Consider the following 14793-nt stretch of genomic DNA (forward strand, 5'->3'; position numbering starts at 1 on the left):
TTCAGTTCTTGTTCCAGCAGAACTCCTGGCCTTCAGTCCTAATGTTCCTGGCCTGTTTTAAGCTTGGCATCACAATTACACATTTTATGATGACCTTAACTGGCCACTGAAAATACTTCTGACATCACCCAGGGTTGCTGTAGGGTTGAACAGAGTCACATTGTAGGACTGGAATACTGTTGTTGGATTATTACCCAGCTACAGTGGAGGGTGGCTGGAAATACTGTTTGCAGAGAGCATTTTATGCTTTGAGAGGACCCACTTTGGTAATATGGGGTTTGTTCTGTAATTCTGCTTCTGGGTTTGGGGTCAAAAAGGACATTAAGGGTGTATTTGAAATGCTCTGTTTTCAGATATCACAAGCTGGGAACTGGATTTAATCCCAACACCTTAGACAAACAGAAGGAGAGGCAAAAGGGGCTCCCCAAACAGATCTTTGAGTCTGATGAAGCTCCAGATGGCAACAGTTACCAGGATGAGCAAGTACTGTACCTTTAAAACCTTCCTACATAAAACCTAATTTATAGTCACGTTTTCAAAGTGCAGTCCCTTTCCCATTGTAAGTTGCTTTTAATTTGTTGAATCTCAGGATGACCTTAAACGCCGCTCAATGTCAATTGACGATACTCCCCGGGGCAGCTGGGCATGCAGCATTTTTGACCTGAAGAACTCCCTTCCAGATGCCCTTCTTCCAAACCTACTGGACCGAACCCCAAATGAGGAGATAGACCACCACAATGAAGATCAAAGGAAGTCCAGTAGGCATAAGGAGCTTTTTGCACTACATCCAGCGCCAGATGAGGTATTTTTATATGCATGTGGGTGAGGCTAAAAGAGTTAAGGATGTAAGGAATGTGAAAATTGTCAGTCTGCTGTGGATTTAAAGGAGTTAAGATCACCTGTGTTTAACATCCATGAGAGCCTTAGCTGTCTTGTGGGTTGCATGTTCTTTAGCATGTTGTCTTGCCATAGATACTACTTTCAGAAGATTGGTTTTCCTTTATGGTTATGCAATCCTCTATAATGTAGAAACATTAAAGGGATTTAATTCAGCATATTTATAGCTGCTGCTAAATGCAACATGCTGGTAAGCCTTGGATTGAATTGGTGCTAGTGTCTTAGAAGAAAAAAGTGATGCATATGTTTGCTTCCTAATGGTGTTAGTGGTTTGTACAAGTGTCGTGTCTCTAATTTCAGGAGGAGCCTATAGAACGGCTTAGTGTCCCTGAAGTACCCAAAGAGCACTTTGGCCAAAGACTCCTGGTGAAGTGTTTGTCCCTTAAGTAAGTATCACTTCAACAGGTATCTGAGAATTTGAAGTCTGCTGTTGCATCCATGTGCATCTGGAATAACTCTGCTGCCTTGTTTATTACTCTTGAAGGGATGTAGCATTGGTTTTGTCATAGGCTTAAAGGTTAGTTCGGTAAAGAGTAAGTTACACAGCACTGTGCATCAGACAGTTTTATCTTCAAGACTTTCTTCATATTGGTGTGACATACAAAATACCTCTGAGTTGGTTTCCAGACAGTCTCAGCTATACTTGTCCATGTTGCTAGCACTCATGCTTCACTGCCCTCGTTCAGGGCTCTGAAGCTGGCCAGTCGTTGGTGTTCAGCCCTCTAACAAGGATGCTGAAGAGGGCAGCAAATAAAAAAGGTGAAAAATGCTTAAGCCTTAAAACATGAGACAGCCAAAGATCTGCTGAAGTTTAGGCTCAACAACCTTGACTGTGTCCCTTTAAGAGTGAAGACTTTATATACTTAGCAAGCATTAACTGAAGGAATAGAAACCTGTTAAACAAGTTTAATGAAGTGGAGCTCCTGAATATAGGGTTACCTGCAGCTGGTTCATTGCCTATAACTCTTCTCTAATAACACAAGGTAAAATTTTACTGTTATTCCCTTGGAGAAATAAAGTACAAAACTGATTTTCCACACTGCTGTATTCATCTTCTGTGTCCTCAGTTAGGTCAACCCTTCTTATTAGAGAGCTCCAGTTAGACTACATTGCGGCTCATAACTGAGATATATGTGTGGGACATATCTCCTGCTCGTAGAGTATTCCAGGACCTAATATAGCCATAGAGATGAACTGATTTTGCAGCCTTTTATGAACTGGAACAACATAATATGCGGTAGCTGTGGAACTTCCTCTCCCAAGGATGGTGTCTTTAGCATAAATAAGTTAGATGGTGGAAATTAATGATTTCTGCTATTTAAGCATCTCTTGCTGATTGTGAATTTGTATCAGATCTTCACAAACATGCTTGTTTGCATACCATAGTAATCTCTGAAACTGTGCTTACAGTTGCAATAGCAAGCATCCAAGATCACACTATCTTAGTGGCACAAAGAGAAATAGATAGCCTCTTCCCCAGGGAGAAGGCTAAGATGACCTAAGCAGGGTCGTTTTCAGGTTAATCTCACCTTTGTTGCCACACTGGAGAAATTACCTGTTAGGTGATGCAGTCCTGTCTGTTGTTCTTCCTGTTGGAAGAAGGAGTTCCAGGCTGAGAAGCTGAGAGCTCTCTGCAAGGACTTGGTGCATGGGAGTATCTCACTGTGGGTTAGACATTAATGTCATGGGGAGGCTGTGCAGGCAGGATAAGGGCATTTCAGCCCCTGCTCCCTTGGATGTAGAGAGAGGTTTTAAATGTTTTTCTGATTTCTTTAGCTTCCCAGATGATTGACAATAACTTTAGCTCTATTTGGTAGGTTAATGGTTTCATTGGAAGTGATTCTCTCAGCATAAATACTTGGTAATAGTTACTCTGAAAAACTGACATCTTTCTGAAAGAGGCTTTGAGATATTGGTGTTTTCTGACAAGAGTTTAATGTTGAACATTGCCAAAATAGCTGTCCCTGACTCAAGAGGAAGGAGCTTTCTGGTCAATATTGCTGAGGGGAGCAGTTGGCAATTTAGCCCTGTTGACAGGTCAGCATAGGAAATTAGCATAGAGGGCATCTTCTCAAGGTAATCAGAGGAGCTAAGTGGTCCAGGTATCCAAATAATAATTCCTCTTCCTTTAAGGAAGCTATTATGTTGCTTTGCTTAGCTTTCAAACAGCACTTGAAGAAGGTAAAAGCATTTATAGAAGTATGCTGTATGTCCTGTGACCCTAATCCCAACCTTTCTGTTGGGTCAATGAGTCGAAATGGCTTTTAGGAGGCCCAGGGATCATCAATGCATGTCCTAGTAGAAGAGAGCAGAGGCAATGTAGAGGTAGAACAGGAGAGGAATGGGGGGGAAAACAGGAGCAATTTTCCCCTTTCAGCAGGAGCAGTCCCTTAGGTTGGCTCAGCTGTTGCTGACCTCTTGGTTTAACAGTGGTCAGCCATCACCTAGGAAGGATGTGGGGAGAGGGTGGGTAATTCCTTCTTACAAAATGCAAGTCAACTCATGTTATCTGTTTCTTTCTTTCAAGATTTGAAATAGAAATCGAGCCCATTTTTGCAAGTTTGGCTTTGTATGACGTTAAAGAAAAGAAAAAGGTAGGTTTTTAATTACTTTCTAAGCACATTTCCACTGAAGCGTTACAAAGCTGGTAGCTATAAAGAAAAAAGGGAGAAATTAATTCTGGAAACAAACCTTTATGAAGGCAATGGCATGCTAGTGGTTGGAAGAATGATGAGGCCGTTTTGTGAGCCACCTTCTGTGTTCTTCTGCTTAGTAAAACAGTTGAAGTCTAACCACTTTTCTAGACAGATTATATTATTATTAGAAAATCAGAGTATTTCTGATGATATTTCTGAGTGCCTGAGATCAGAATATGGATATTGTCCAATCTTGGCTTTCAGAAGTCTTTTCCCCAGAGAGAACTTCAGTAACTGAAACCTTTTATTTCGATTAAATCTTTGTGACTTCCTTAATATCTTTTTCGTGATTCAGCATGGTATATGTCCAAATACCATTGTAATAATGCACAAGGAAGCCATACACGCTAAAATTGCTAAAATCAAAACAAAACTGAGGAGTCTGTCCAAGATCTAAGTTATAGGAAGTGCAAAATACATTTATTCGCCTATTTATGTTCTGTATTTAATATTTGAAGAGTCTCTTAGTTTTCCTAATTCAAGATATTAGCAGAAGTAGAGAGAAAAAATGTTAAAAATATGCATTTTGACATTTATCTCTTTAAGACTTGAATTTAATGCATTGAGTTTTAAGTTATGTAGATGAGAGTATGTGGAATATTATGTGAACTTTGTTTAATATTTAAATCACTTTCATAAGCCAGTTTTATCATCTCATTACTCCTATTTTTCTCCCCCCCATCTCCTGTAGTAAGTTCTTTAGTGACCTCTGGTGTTGATAACACCAGCTCACATTCCTTTTGGCTCTGAGGCCTTGGTACAGTCAAGGATTTGGTGTTTCAATGTGGAAAGCTCATTGTTCATCTTTCAGGATGCGTTGTTCTTTCTGTGAATGATCTGAAAGATGATTTTCTATTTTGATACTTTGATATATTCAGTTCAGATAGCAATTGTAATTCCTATTCCTGTGATGGAACTACACACCTTACATGAGTTGGAGGAAATGTTATAGGTAGTGTGTATTGTTAGCTCCATTTCCTTTCTCCTTTCGCGCTGCCCTGCCTTGATTTCTTAATGAAAAGGCATCTTTTCCCCCTTTTATAGTTTGAAAGGAGGCACCGTTGGTAGATTTTTTAACCTTGGGTTTTGAAATTGTCCGTTTCGTTCATGAAGAGTTCACTAAAACTAAGAAGTATGACTTGAAACTACCCAACTTCCTCCTTAGATTTCAGAAAACTTCTACTTTGATTTAAACTCTGAGCAAATGAAGGGAATGCTCCGTCCACATGTTCCCCCTGCTGCTATATCCACGCTGGCCAGATCTGCCATCTTTTCTATCACGTACCCCTCTCAAGATGTCTTTCTAGTAATAAAGGTAAGAAATACGAGCGAAATGAGAACTATCATTGTCTCTGTTTTCAATTTAACATAAAATACAAACAGGTCTGGCTGACGAGTTTACTTCTTATTTATATTTGGAGAGCGGAATTCTGTTTCATTTCAGATATTCTCACTTGGTACATTAAGTTCCTTTGAAACAGTTCAGTGGAGATAAGCACTGTATTCTTGAAGAACTGAAAAGAACACAAAGGTTTGCTTGATACAGAGCAGCTTTCTGGGGCTTGACCTTGGTTTTCATATGAAACAATGTGCTGACTCCTTAAGGTGATAGATAAGTTAGTGATCTAAAAATACATATTGATCTGAATCTCATTTCTAAAATGATCTATGCTCTTAAGCCAGATTTTCATAGGTCTTTAAGGATTGAAATTGCTAAGAGGGTGAGAACCATAACTGAAGTAAAATGCCACATTGGTCAGTCCTGTATGAAAGTCTCTTCTTTCATTTGATTCAATGAGAGCACAAATGTTACCAGTTCAGGCTGGCATTTGAATCAGGGCTTTTTGTCAGGTCTCTGCGTAAAAAATCATCCTGTTGTAAAGAAAATGGAGTTCAATGTGTGCTTTCAGTTCACAGGCAGTGGTTACATTGCCTTCTACCTAAGTGCTGTGTTTTAAGAACCCTGGGGACTGAGGTTTGTGCAAGCCCTTCATAAACTGCTTCTTAAATGAGGAATAAGCTTTTGATAATGAATTGAGGCTTTGTGGCATGACAAAACAGTCCCAAGGGAGAGTAAGACTTTCAGTAGTTGGAGTATATTCTGATCTCCAGTCTGTGGCATGACTCTGAACTCCTTCTAAAACTCACGTTCTACTTGTGCACACATACTCACTCTTCTGAGTTTTACAAGATGAGGAAGAGAGAACCCCATGTTTATGAGATGGGGATGGGGCTGAAAGAGCTTGTGACTGCACATTCATGCTTGTAAAACCAAGAGGAGCTGGTGGCGTAGGGGATTTTTTGATTTGATAGTGAAAAGGACCTAGTCAGGGACAAGTAAGATGCATCATGTGCCTTATCAGGTGAATTTTCACATGGGTCTTTCTCATTGGGAAACCACTTTTCAAACAGCATAAACTCACCAGGTGATTTGGTGAAAAGTTCCTTATATTGTGGAAGCCTCTTGGCGTTCTACTAATAGAGAATATGAATGGTGCTTTATAAGCATGGGAGAAGTTGAAAGATGTTCTAATCTAGTAACAGCATGTACAGAGCAGTGGGTGTGGGAGGGAGGGCCAGGATGCTTCTGAAAGAAACAGTCTTACGGATGTGGTAGGGAAGGTATTTCAATCAGAAACTGGGCATTAAGCAGTTTTGTGTTACTTCAGAAGCAAACATCTGCGCTTTGGCTGACTTCAATTATTTGATTATTTCATTATTTGATTTGAAAGCACACTGATTATTTAATATAATATATTTAAATAAGATAAAAATAATAAAATTAAAGTAATTTCTAAATCTATAAAAATATATTTATTGAAATAATTTAACATAATAAATAATTATAAAAATAATATAATATTTAAAATAGTGCTTGTATTAGCTGAGTGCATCTGTGTCACCTGTTTGTGCGCTGCAGTAGGCCCTTAATACAGAGACCAGAAATAAGAACAGATGATGCTAAAGACAGTTAGTTTAAGCTGTCTTTAAGACCTCAAACATGAGCTGAAAGTGGCTTTAGAACAGATCAAACCAAAGTGGAGTGGTATATGTTCCCTTTGAACCTATATTTTACGCTTGTGATTCAGTTATAGCTGGAGATCTGGGAGCTTAATGGTTCTAACAACTTGAGCGCAGTGCTTGGTCCCTGCTTCACAAAGGGAAATCAAGCTTTAACTCTTTTGAAAGAATGTTTTTTGCTTCCTAGTGTTTGTTTAATTTAACAATCCTTGCTGGGTACATGTCCTTGTAATGGTTCATTTTCCCTTCTCAGCTGGAGAAAGTGTTACAGCAGGGAGATATTGGGGAGTGTGCAGAGCCTTACATGATTTTTAAAGAATCTGATGCAGCAAAGGTAGGAATCCTATTTATTTCTTTTTTGATTCAGTTTGCTACAAGTGCTTTAGGGCATTTAGTTATTAACAAGTTAAACATACAGCATTTTCTTCCATATTGGACTGTAACAGCCATTCATACTGTTCCTGGCATTAAAAGAATCCAATTTTAAGTAAGAATCTGGTCAAATTCTAAAAGCCAAAAGAGAGTCAAAGACCCTTGAATCTTGATGCCTAAGTGGGGTAGAGTAGTTAAAGGTCATCAGGTTTTGCAGCTGACAGGGGAGATGTGTGGTTACCATCAAGCTCAGTCATCTGTGATTCCCTGTCCCAAAGGATCAGCTGCCTGCTTATAGCTGGGGTCAAGTGGAGCAGCCTTTGATGTGGATTTGCAGTAAAATCACAACTTTTCCATTGCTTCTGTGGCTTAACCCCATCACAGTACCTCTGCCTTCTTCTAGAAGGGTCCTAAAGTGGGTGAAATATGTTAACAGGAGATTATCCGTCAGGTCTGGTTTTGAATTGCAGGGCATTTCTGGTTCTTTTTTTCTGCCGATTTTTCTTGTTCCTTGAATCTTTGTAATAATATTTATAAGAAGGGCCACACTCAACAGCAGTTCTCTTTACATACAGTAAGAGAAATTTATGTTTGTATAAATTCAGTGTTTTGTTTCTCATTAACATTCTTTGATCCACGTCTTCAACAGTTTGGGCATTGTCCTGTGCAGTAAAGTCCTGGGCATTCCCAAGCGCAGCAGATGGGATGGATCTGCCCGATTGGACTGATTCTTTGCGTTTCCTTCACATGTTTAAATGCAGCCTGTCTGCTTGTCGAACTAAAAGCAGAGGTTTCCTCACGGGGAGGAGTTTTATTCCCTACAGTTGGCAGTGCGTTGCTCATTGGTAGTACATTGGAGTCTGGGTGGGAATTGTAGCTGGTAGGTTGAGGAATGCTGGTAGCACCTGCAGAATTCAGTGGCACCTGGCCTGTGGACTTGCTGTGGTCTTTTCACCTGCTATTTGTTTTTCTGAAGTGCTTTCTCCATTACGATAGTGGTTATAGTATAGCAAATCTCTGCTTTTACTAGCAGTCAGAGATCTCTAACTTAAGCTCAGTATATTGTTTTACAACTCTGGTTTGTAAGGTGCAAGTAAGCTTGTAAAGGAAACCTTGAGTACATACAGTATGAACCAGTGCTTATGGATCTCAGAAATGGCTCCTGATTTTTTGTACAATTGGGTTGAGCCAAATGAAGATCAAAGGGTAATAGTGAGGACAGGATGAAGGGCAAAACAGAGATGCCAGCACTTCTTGTGATCAGAGGCTTTCCATTATGGTTTTCTCAAAGGAGCTGGGCTGTTCATTTGTTAGTTTCAACCAAATTCTAACAAAGTTTTGCCTTCCTAAAGTTCTAGTATATGTTTTAGCTGAAGAAGTTCACATTTTTTGGTCTGTCTCTGTCCTTGTATCACTCCACCACAATATGAAAAATGAATGTTTTTCACCTCAGGTATACAAGTAGCATAAGTAAAAACCCTACATTTCCTGTGATCACTAAGCTGACATGTGCCTAAGTGAAATTTTGGAATAGGAGTTGCAGGATGCTTGGGAATGTGGGTGAAAAGGTGTTTTGTCAAGATCTCCTTCCCAACAAAGTGCATAAGCGTATCCTGAACTAGAAGAATGTGAGCAACAGAGTGCTCTTTGTTTTCACCCAACCCTGCGTCTGGCTTAAAATCACATTAAGAAAGGCCATTTCAGACTTCAGAGAGTTAAATTCAGCTTTTTGTGAAAGGGCAGTGGGCAGATGAGCTCATTGGGATTTGACAGGCTATTCAGGAGGAGCATGAAGCCAGCTGCCTTAGGGCTATCCTGCTGTCCCACATCTGGTACTGTTGGCCTGATGGCAGTTTTGTGAAGCACAGGTCCGTTTGCACAGCACTTAGTGATCCTCCTCTAGAAGGTGCTATTGGAGCACAGAATCACTGCAAGGTAGAAAAGATACCAGTGTTACTGATTTTCCTATATGAACCTTTGCTCCTATTCCTCTCCTTTTAATCTCTTGGATTAAATATTCTCTTCACAGAATAAGGAGAAGTTGGAAAAACTGAAATGCCAGGCAGAACAGTTTTGCCAAAGACTAGGCAAGTATCGGATGCCGTTTGCCTGGACAGCCATTCATTTAATGAACATTGTGAGCAGCGCTGGAAGCTTGGAAAGAGACTCCACGGAAGTTGAAGTTGGCACAGGAGGTACAGTACATCTGCATGAGGGAACGTGGACAAATCCAGAGTTTACTGAAGCCTTGGTTCATACCCTGTAGCTGCCATTGCTCCTTTAGCGCTTTCCTCCCCCTGCCCTGAGCCTTCTGATAGTCTTGGGTCATGGTTGAAATAAAAAAGTGCATGATAACAAATGGATTTATCTTTCAAGGATTTTACAAGCAAACCATCTGTTATATTATTTAAAACCAGGCTTCTAAGACTGAGAGAGCGTTACAGGCTGATGAACATTTTCCAAAGGAGTGGATTAATCTTTGTGAACCACATAGCTCATCTGAAACTGCTCTTCAGCATCCCCAAAACTGCCAACTTCATCATCTTTCAGAGCAAGAGAAACACATAAATCTCCACAGGATAAAGACTTTTATAATAGCAGTAAGGCACTGGGGTGAGGTTGCTGTGAGAGGAGCAGAAGTAGTCAGCTGTGCTTCATAGCCTCCTGATGCCTCAGGAGTGTGATTGTCTTAGCATAACCACCTCTTCTATCACGCTTATTGCATAATTTCTGAATGCAGCACCTACTGTCCTGTGTAGAAAATCCTGGTCAAAAGTAGACTCTTGGGCTATTGTTTTTCTTCTTTTTTTTTTTTGTAATTCCTCTCCCTTTTTGCTTTTATTTCTTGAAGAACGTAAAGGATCGTGGTCAGAGAGGAGGAATTCCAGTATTGTCGGGAGGCGTTCGTTAGAGAGAACCACGAGTGGGGATGAGGCTTGCAATCTGAGCAGTTTTAGACCAGCTACTCTGACAGTGACAAACTTCTTTAAACAGGTATTGTATGAAGCTGTTTAATTAAGGAGTTGCTCCTTGGACAGAGTGATTTGATCATGTGAAGTCAGTTTAGAGCTGAGTGATTAATTTGTGATGTTTTCAATGCATGGAGTGTCTGTTCCCTGAACACAGGATGTCTTTGAGCAGCATGCGGTGGGTTTGCTATATCATGTGCTTAATTCTGGGGGTCCAGAGTCCATTGGTGGATTCTTTCGTTAAGATTACTATGGATAATTGCTGTATGGAATTGGAATTTTTAGCTAGTTTTGACTTGAATGATAAAACATCGTTATGGCATAGTGACTCCAACTAATAGATCTGGGTCTCTCCAGGAGAACACTGGTCTATTTTGCTCCAGGTTTTTTCTAACATGGAAAAATCCCTGCCTGGCCTTTTATTAAATGCTATTTGGAAAAGTGCTTATAGAAGAGAGTTCACAAACCTGAGGATAACATCTTTGGGTTAGTATGCACCAAAAAGTATTCCAGATACTTCTAGTCCAGGAGTTGCATAGCCTTCATCATGATGGTCATTGGACTCCTTTGGTTTCATTGGGTGATAGACAATCCACTGAAACATCAGCAGTTTCATCAGAACCAAGTTCATCAATGTGGTTTGAGGTTGGCATCAGTTCCCTGGCCACATCCAGGGGTACCTGAGAAAGCAAAGCATGTCACTTTGATGCTGCTTTGCTGAGTGGCAGCTCTTCTTAGCCAGAGCTCGGGATTTTCCTGAGAAGCATTAAAAACCACCATTAAACATAATAAAATTTTTAGTTAAGCTTAGAAAATGGTTTCAGTCCATTGATTTTTGCTAAGGTTTGCTTAATGCCACATCTGGTTAAGGAAAATCGTTACTTCAATGTCACCTTTGTGACATTGTGTTTAAAAAGGGATTTACTATTGTATAACCAGCTACTTTTTGGACTGATTTCTCAATCATTGGGAATACAAAGATTTAGGTTCTATATATTGAAAGTTGGTTGAACTCTCTCTTTTTCCCTTTCTGATTGTTTTGGTTCCATGCCACTTTCACTGTGGGTAGCCATCCAAAGTCTGCTCTTAAATAATTAGTGTAAACAAGGAGAGATGTCACCAAGGGCTTTGAGTTATACTGGTGAAAACCAGGGAAGTGGAGGGCTACTCATGTCTCTGGTACTCTGTGCTATCCTGAAACTCAGTATGACTGGAATTGAGCTCTGTGAATGGTACCTCTGGGGTCTCAGTGACAGCAGCACAGGAAGTTCCTTTCACTTGGGGTGTTGATAAAATCCAGTTCTGAAACGTAGGCACCCAATATGTAGGAAGTGAGAAGTAATACACAGCACTTTAAACCTGGTCACTAAGATAATAATGATTTACAAAAGCCTTTACTTATTTCCTTTGTCGAGGTTGCTTTCACTTGACAGCTTTCAAACAGCTTCTTTTATTAATTTGTCCTTTAAAAATTGCCTAATGTTGATTGAAGATTTTAAGCTTGATTCTTCTTTTATTTTTTATCTTCCCTTTGTTTTCTTCCATTGAGTACCAAGCGGTTTTTCTCCTTCCATTTGCATCTTTTTTGTCATACTGTGACTTATTACCGTTGTGATCAGGTATCTTCTGCTTTTTGGATACTTATAGAGTGGCAGAGGTATATTTTCTATAATTAACAGAGTTGTGAGCTACCAGCATGTGGCACAAGCAAAGCTAACAACAGGCTCCTCCTACTTCCCACCATTTCTTAACACTTCAGTGAAGTGAGGCTCTTTTAGACTTATACCCAAGAAAAGGCAGAGAAGGAACAAGGATCACTACTTGAATGACGGATACTTTTTCAAACTATTATCCTTGCTAAAAATTGGATATTTGGGGGGAATCTTCTAACAAGCCATTTTCAGTTTGGGAAAAGATAATATTGATGGGGAGAGAAAAGGTTTTCAATTAGAAGTTCCTGCAGCTGTCATGATGATTAATACGGGAAAAAGGAAGGGAAAAGGATAGAGAAATGAACGGTAATTTAGCATGTTAATGTTAACACCTTGTTCTGGGAAGGTACATTTTGGTATCAGGAATACTGATACATCTGATACTGCAGTATTAGGTGGTTTATTCTTTCTCTCGCAGTCCTGAAGTGTTGTGTAGATAACTGTTTTCTTGCTAACATCCCACAGGAGGGTGATCGCCTGAGTGATGATGATCTGTACAAGTTCCTTGTTGACATGAAGCGGCCATCATCAGTGCTGCGGAGACTGAGACCCATCACAGGTATTGAATGAGATCTTTCTGGCTCACATGCATTTGGTTAGTCCTTCCCTGTAGCCACCCAGTCGTTATAAATCAGCAGGTGAAAAAAACCCTAAAAAGTCATTGACAGCAATCCCCGGTAGACCACGAGCACTGAAGATGGCATTTTGGCAGGTGTTTCACTGGTCTGTGTGCACATGCAACTCCTGTCACACTAAGAGTAGTATCTGTGAGGTGAGGATGCAAGCCCCAAAGCCCTAAACCCATCAGGGGCTGAGGAGCCTTTGTAAAATACCACTGAGTAAATACCACTCTCTAGCTGAGAGATCTCTTTCCTGGCTCCCACTTGGTTAATAGGAACAGACTCCACCTCTGTTTGAGAAAGGGAAATAGAAATGCTGGCACACCAGCAGTGAAACAGGCCCCTGACCTGTGCTATTTCTGACAATATTTGCTTAACCTGTTCGTAAAGGTCTCCAGTGACAGCAATCCTACCTCTTCCTCAGTCCATCTCTTCCAGCACTCAGCTGTCCTTGGAGTGAGGCTAGGTATTAAGAAAACTTTGCAAAATTACCTTGCTGCAAATTAATCTGATGGTGGTCTGGCATGCCTTCAGGGCAGTTACCTCAGCCTTTCAAGTGCTTGAATACTGTTATTAGTTCACTCTTACCCACCTCTGTTTTGTAGCCTAACCTATCTCAGGGTTTTTTCTGCCCTTCCTCAAAGGCTGTGATTTTAAAATAGCCTGTTACCCTCTGGTAGAGTTTCTTTAATCTGTCCAGCTTTTCTTCAAGCTCTAAACTGGCCACGCTACTGCCCTGAAGCCCTCATGCCAAGTAAAGCAGACAAATTTGCAATGTTTTACCCACGACACTGCGCTAATACATCTTAGAATGGTTGTAGCTTTCTTCTGGACGTTGACTTATTGTCACTGCTCTCACCCAGCCCTTTTCTACAGAGCTGATACATGCCAATTATGTGTTTGTTTTCTCAATGCAAATCCTTTGCTCTTCTTTATGTTTCACCTTAGTCATCTGATGCCACTTCTCCTACTGTCCTGGCTTCCAGTTTTTTACAATGATTCCATCCTCAGTGCCATCCACCAGCAATAAATGAGGTGTCAGTGCTGTCACCTCACTGGCCAAGGAAAATGCTCAGCAGTCTCAGTGCAGATCAGCTTTCAGAAACTTCTGATGTATCCCTACAGTTTGATAGGCAATATTACTGATGAGACAAGGGGTGATGGGTTCAAACTAAAGCAGGGGAAACTCAGGTTAGATCTAAGGAAGAAGTTCTTTACTGTGAGGGTGCTGAGGCACTGGCACAGGGTGCCAAGACAAGTAGTGAATGCTCCATCCCTGGCAGCGCTCAAGACAAGTTTGGATCTTGGGCAACATGGTCTAGTGTGAGGCATCCCTGCCTCTGGCAGGGGGGTTGGAACTGTATGATCTTATGGTCCTTTCCAACCCAAACTATTTTGTGATTCTATTGTTTTTAACAGTAGTTGGGCCTCACAGTAGCATTATCTGGACTGTATTTCCCCAACTTGCCTATGAGCACAGCAACTGGGACTTGTTAAGATCCATCTTTTCCATTGGTTCTCATTATCTGGTGTCCGAGTTGCCCTAGATACCAGTTTGATTCACTTTTGTTTTTAACGCTTTAAACATACAATTTTTCACTGTGTTTTTAACAAATCCACCTTGGCTGTAATGTATAATTTTATTTATTTATGAAAATAATATATAGGATATTAACCTGAAGAAACAAGGCATGAAAATGCTTTTTGGTCTAAATTCTATGCATTGTAATAAAATCATTTTCTTCTTACAGCTCAATTAAAGATAGACATCTCTCCAGCTCCAGAGAATCCTCATTACTGTCTGACTCCAGAGTTGTTGCAAGTCAAACTTTACCCAGACAGCCGAGTTAGACCTACAAGAGAAATCCTGGAGTTCCCTGCCAGGGATGTCTACGTTCCAAACACCACATACAGGTCAGGATTTTGAAATACCCTTCACATTTCAGGGCCTGAGACTGGCAAGTCTGGAAATGCCTTCCTTATCATCAGGTTTGTTGCAAAACTTGCTGTATCAGTTGCTCCGCTGTGCCAGAGGCACAAAAAGGGTCTGCATTGACACAGCAGAAAATGCACGGATGTGAAGGGACAAATACACTTGCCTAAAACTTGGCTGTGACCAAGAACATGGGGGAGGTTTCTCCATTTCCCCACATTCACAGTGAAATTTAGGTGTATTCTTTTCAGTTTTGTGGAGGTTTTTTCTTTGGCTGTGTGCTAAAGTCATTCTCTTACTGTTTTAATACTTTCTGACACTTTCAGTGACTTATTTCTTTAAAGAGAAGGATAGAAATGAAAAAGATGCCTAATCCCTTTGTTCCTATTTCCTTTTTGACTTAAAAGCAGTTTCTTAATTTACAATGCTTGAAAAAGAAATCTTCTGAAGACCTGGAAGATAAGGAATTTTATCTGAAGGGAGCTTATAGGGATGCTGGGGAGAGACTCTTCGTTAGGGACTGTAGTGATAGAACAAGGGGTAACGGGTTAGAACTTAAACAGGGGAAGTTTA

At 40.4% G+C, this 14793-nt stretch overlaps 1 protein-coding gene across 8 annotated transcripts in view; it reads left to right on the plus strand.

Annotated features, from left to right (window-relative positions):
- Positions 1 to 14793, plus strand: part of DOCK7 (dedicator of cytokinesis 7) — a 110843-nt gene that overhangs the window by 29549 nt on the left and 66501 nt on the right. For all 8 annotated transcript variants that reach the window (XM_065673180.1, XM_065673175.1, XM_065673176.1 and 5 more), the window contains exons 5-14: positions 354 to 483; positions 590 to 802; positions 1198 to 1283; positions 3425 to 3491; positions 4759 to 4908; positions 6868 to 6948; positions 9016 to 9181; positions 9838 to 9980; positions 12133 to 12226; positions 14039 to 14201. In XM_065673180.1, the coding sequence (XP_065529252.1) occupies positions 354 to 483; positions 590 to 802; positions 1198 to 1283; positions 3425 to 3491; positions 4759 to 4908; positions 6868 to 6948; positions 9016 to 9181; positions 9838 to 9980; positions 12133 to 12226; positions 14039 to 14201 (1293 nt within the window). The remainder of the gene's footprint in view (positions 1 to 353; positions 484 to 589; positions 803 to 1197; positions 1284 to 3424; positions 3492 to 4758; positions 4909 to 6867; positions 6949 to 9015; positions 9182 to 9837; positions 9981 to 12132; positions 12227 to 14038; positions 14202 to 14793) is intronic.

The sequence above is a fragment of the Lathamus discolor genome, chromosome 3 (genome assembly GCF_037157495.1).
Source record: "Lathamus discolor isolate bLatDis1 chromosome 3, bLatDis1.hap1, whole genome shotgun sequence".
Taxonomy (NCBI): Eukaryota; Metazoa; Chordata; class Aves; order Psittaciformes; family Psittacidae; genus Lathamus; species Lathamus discolor.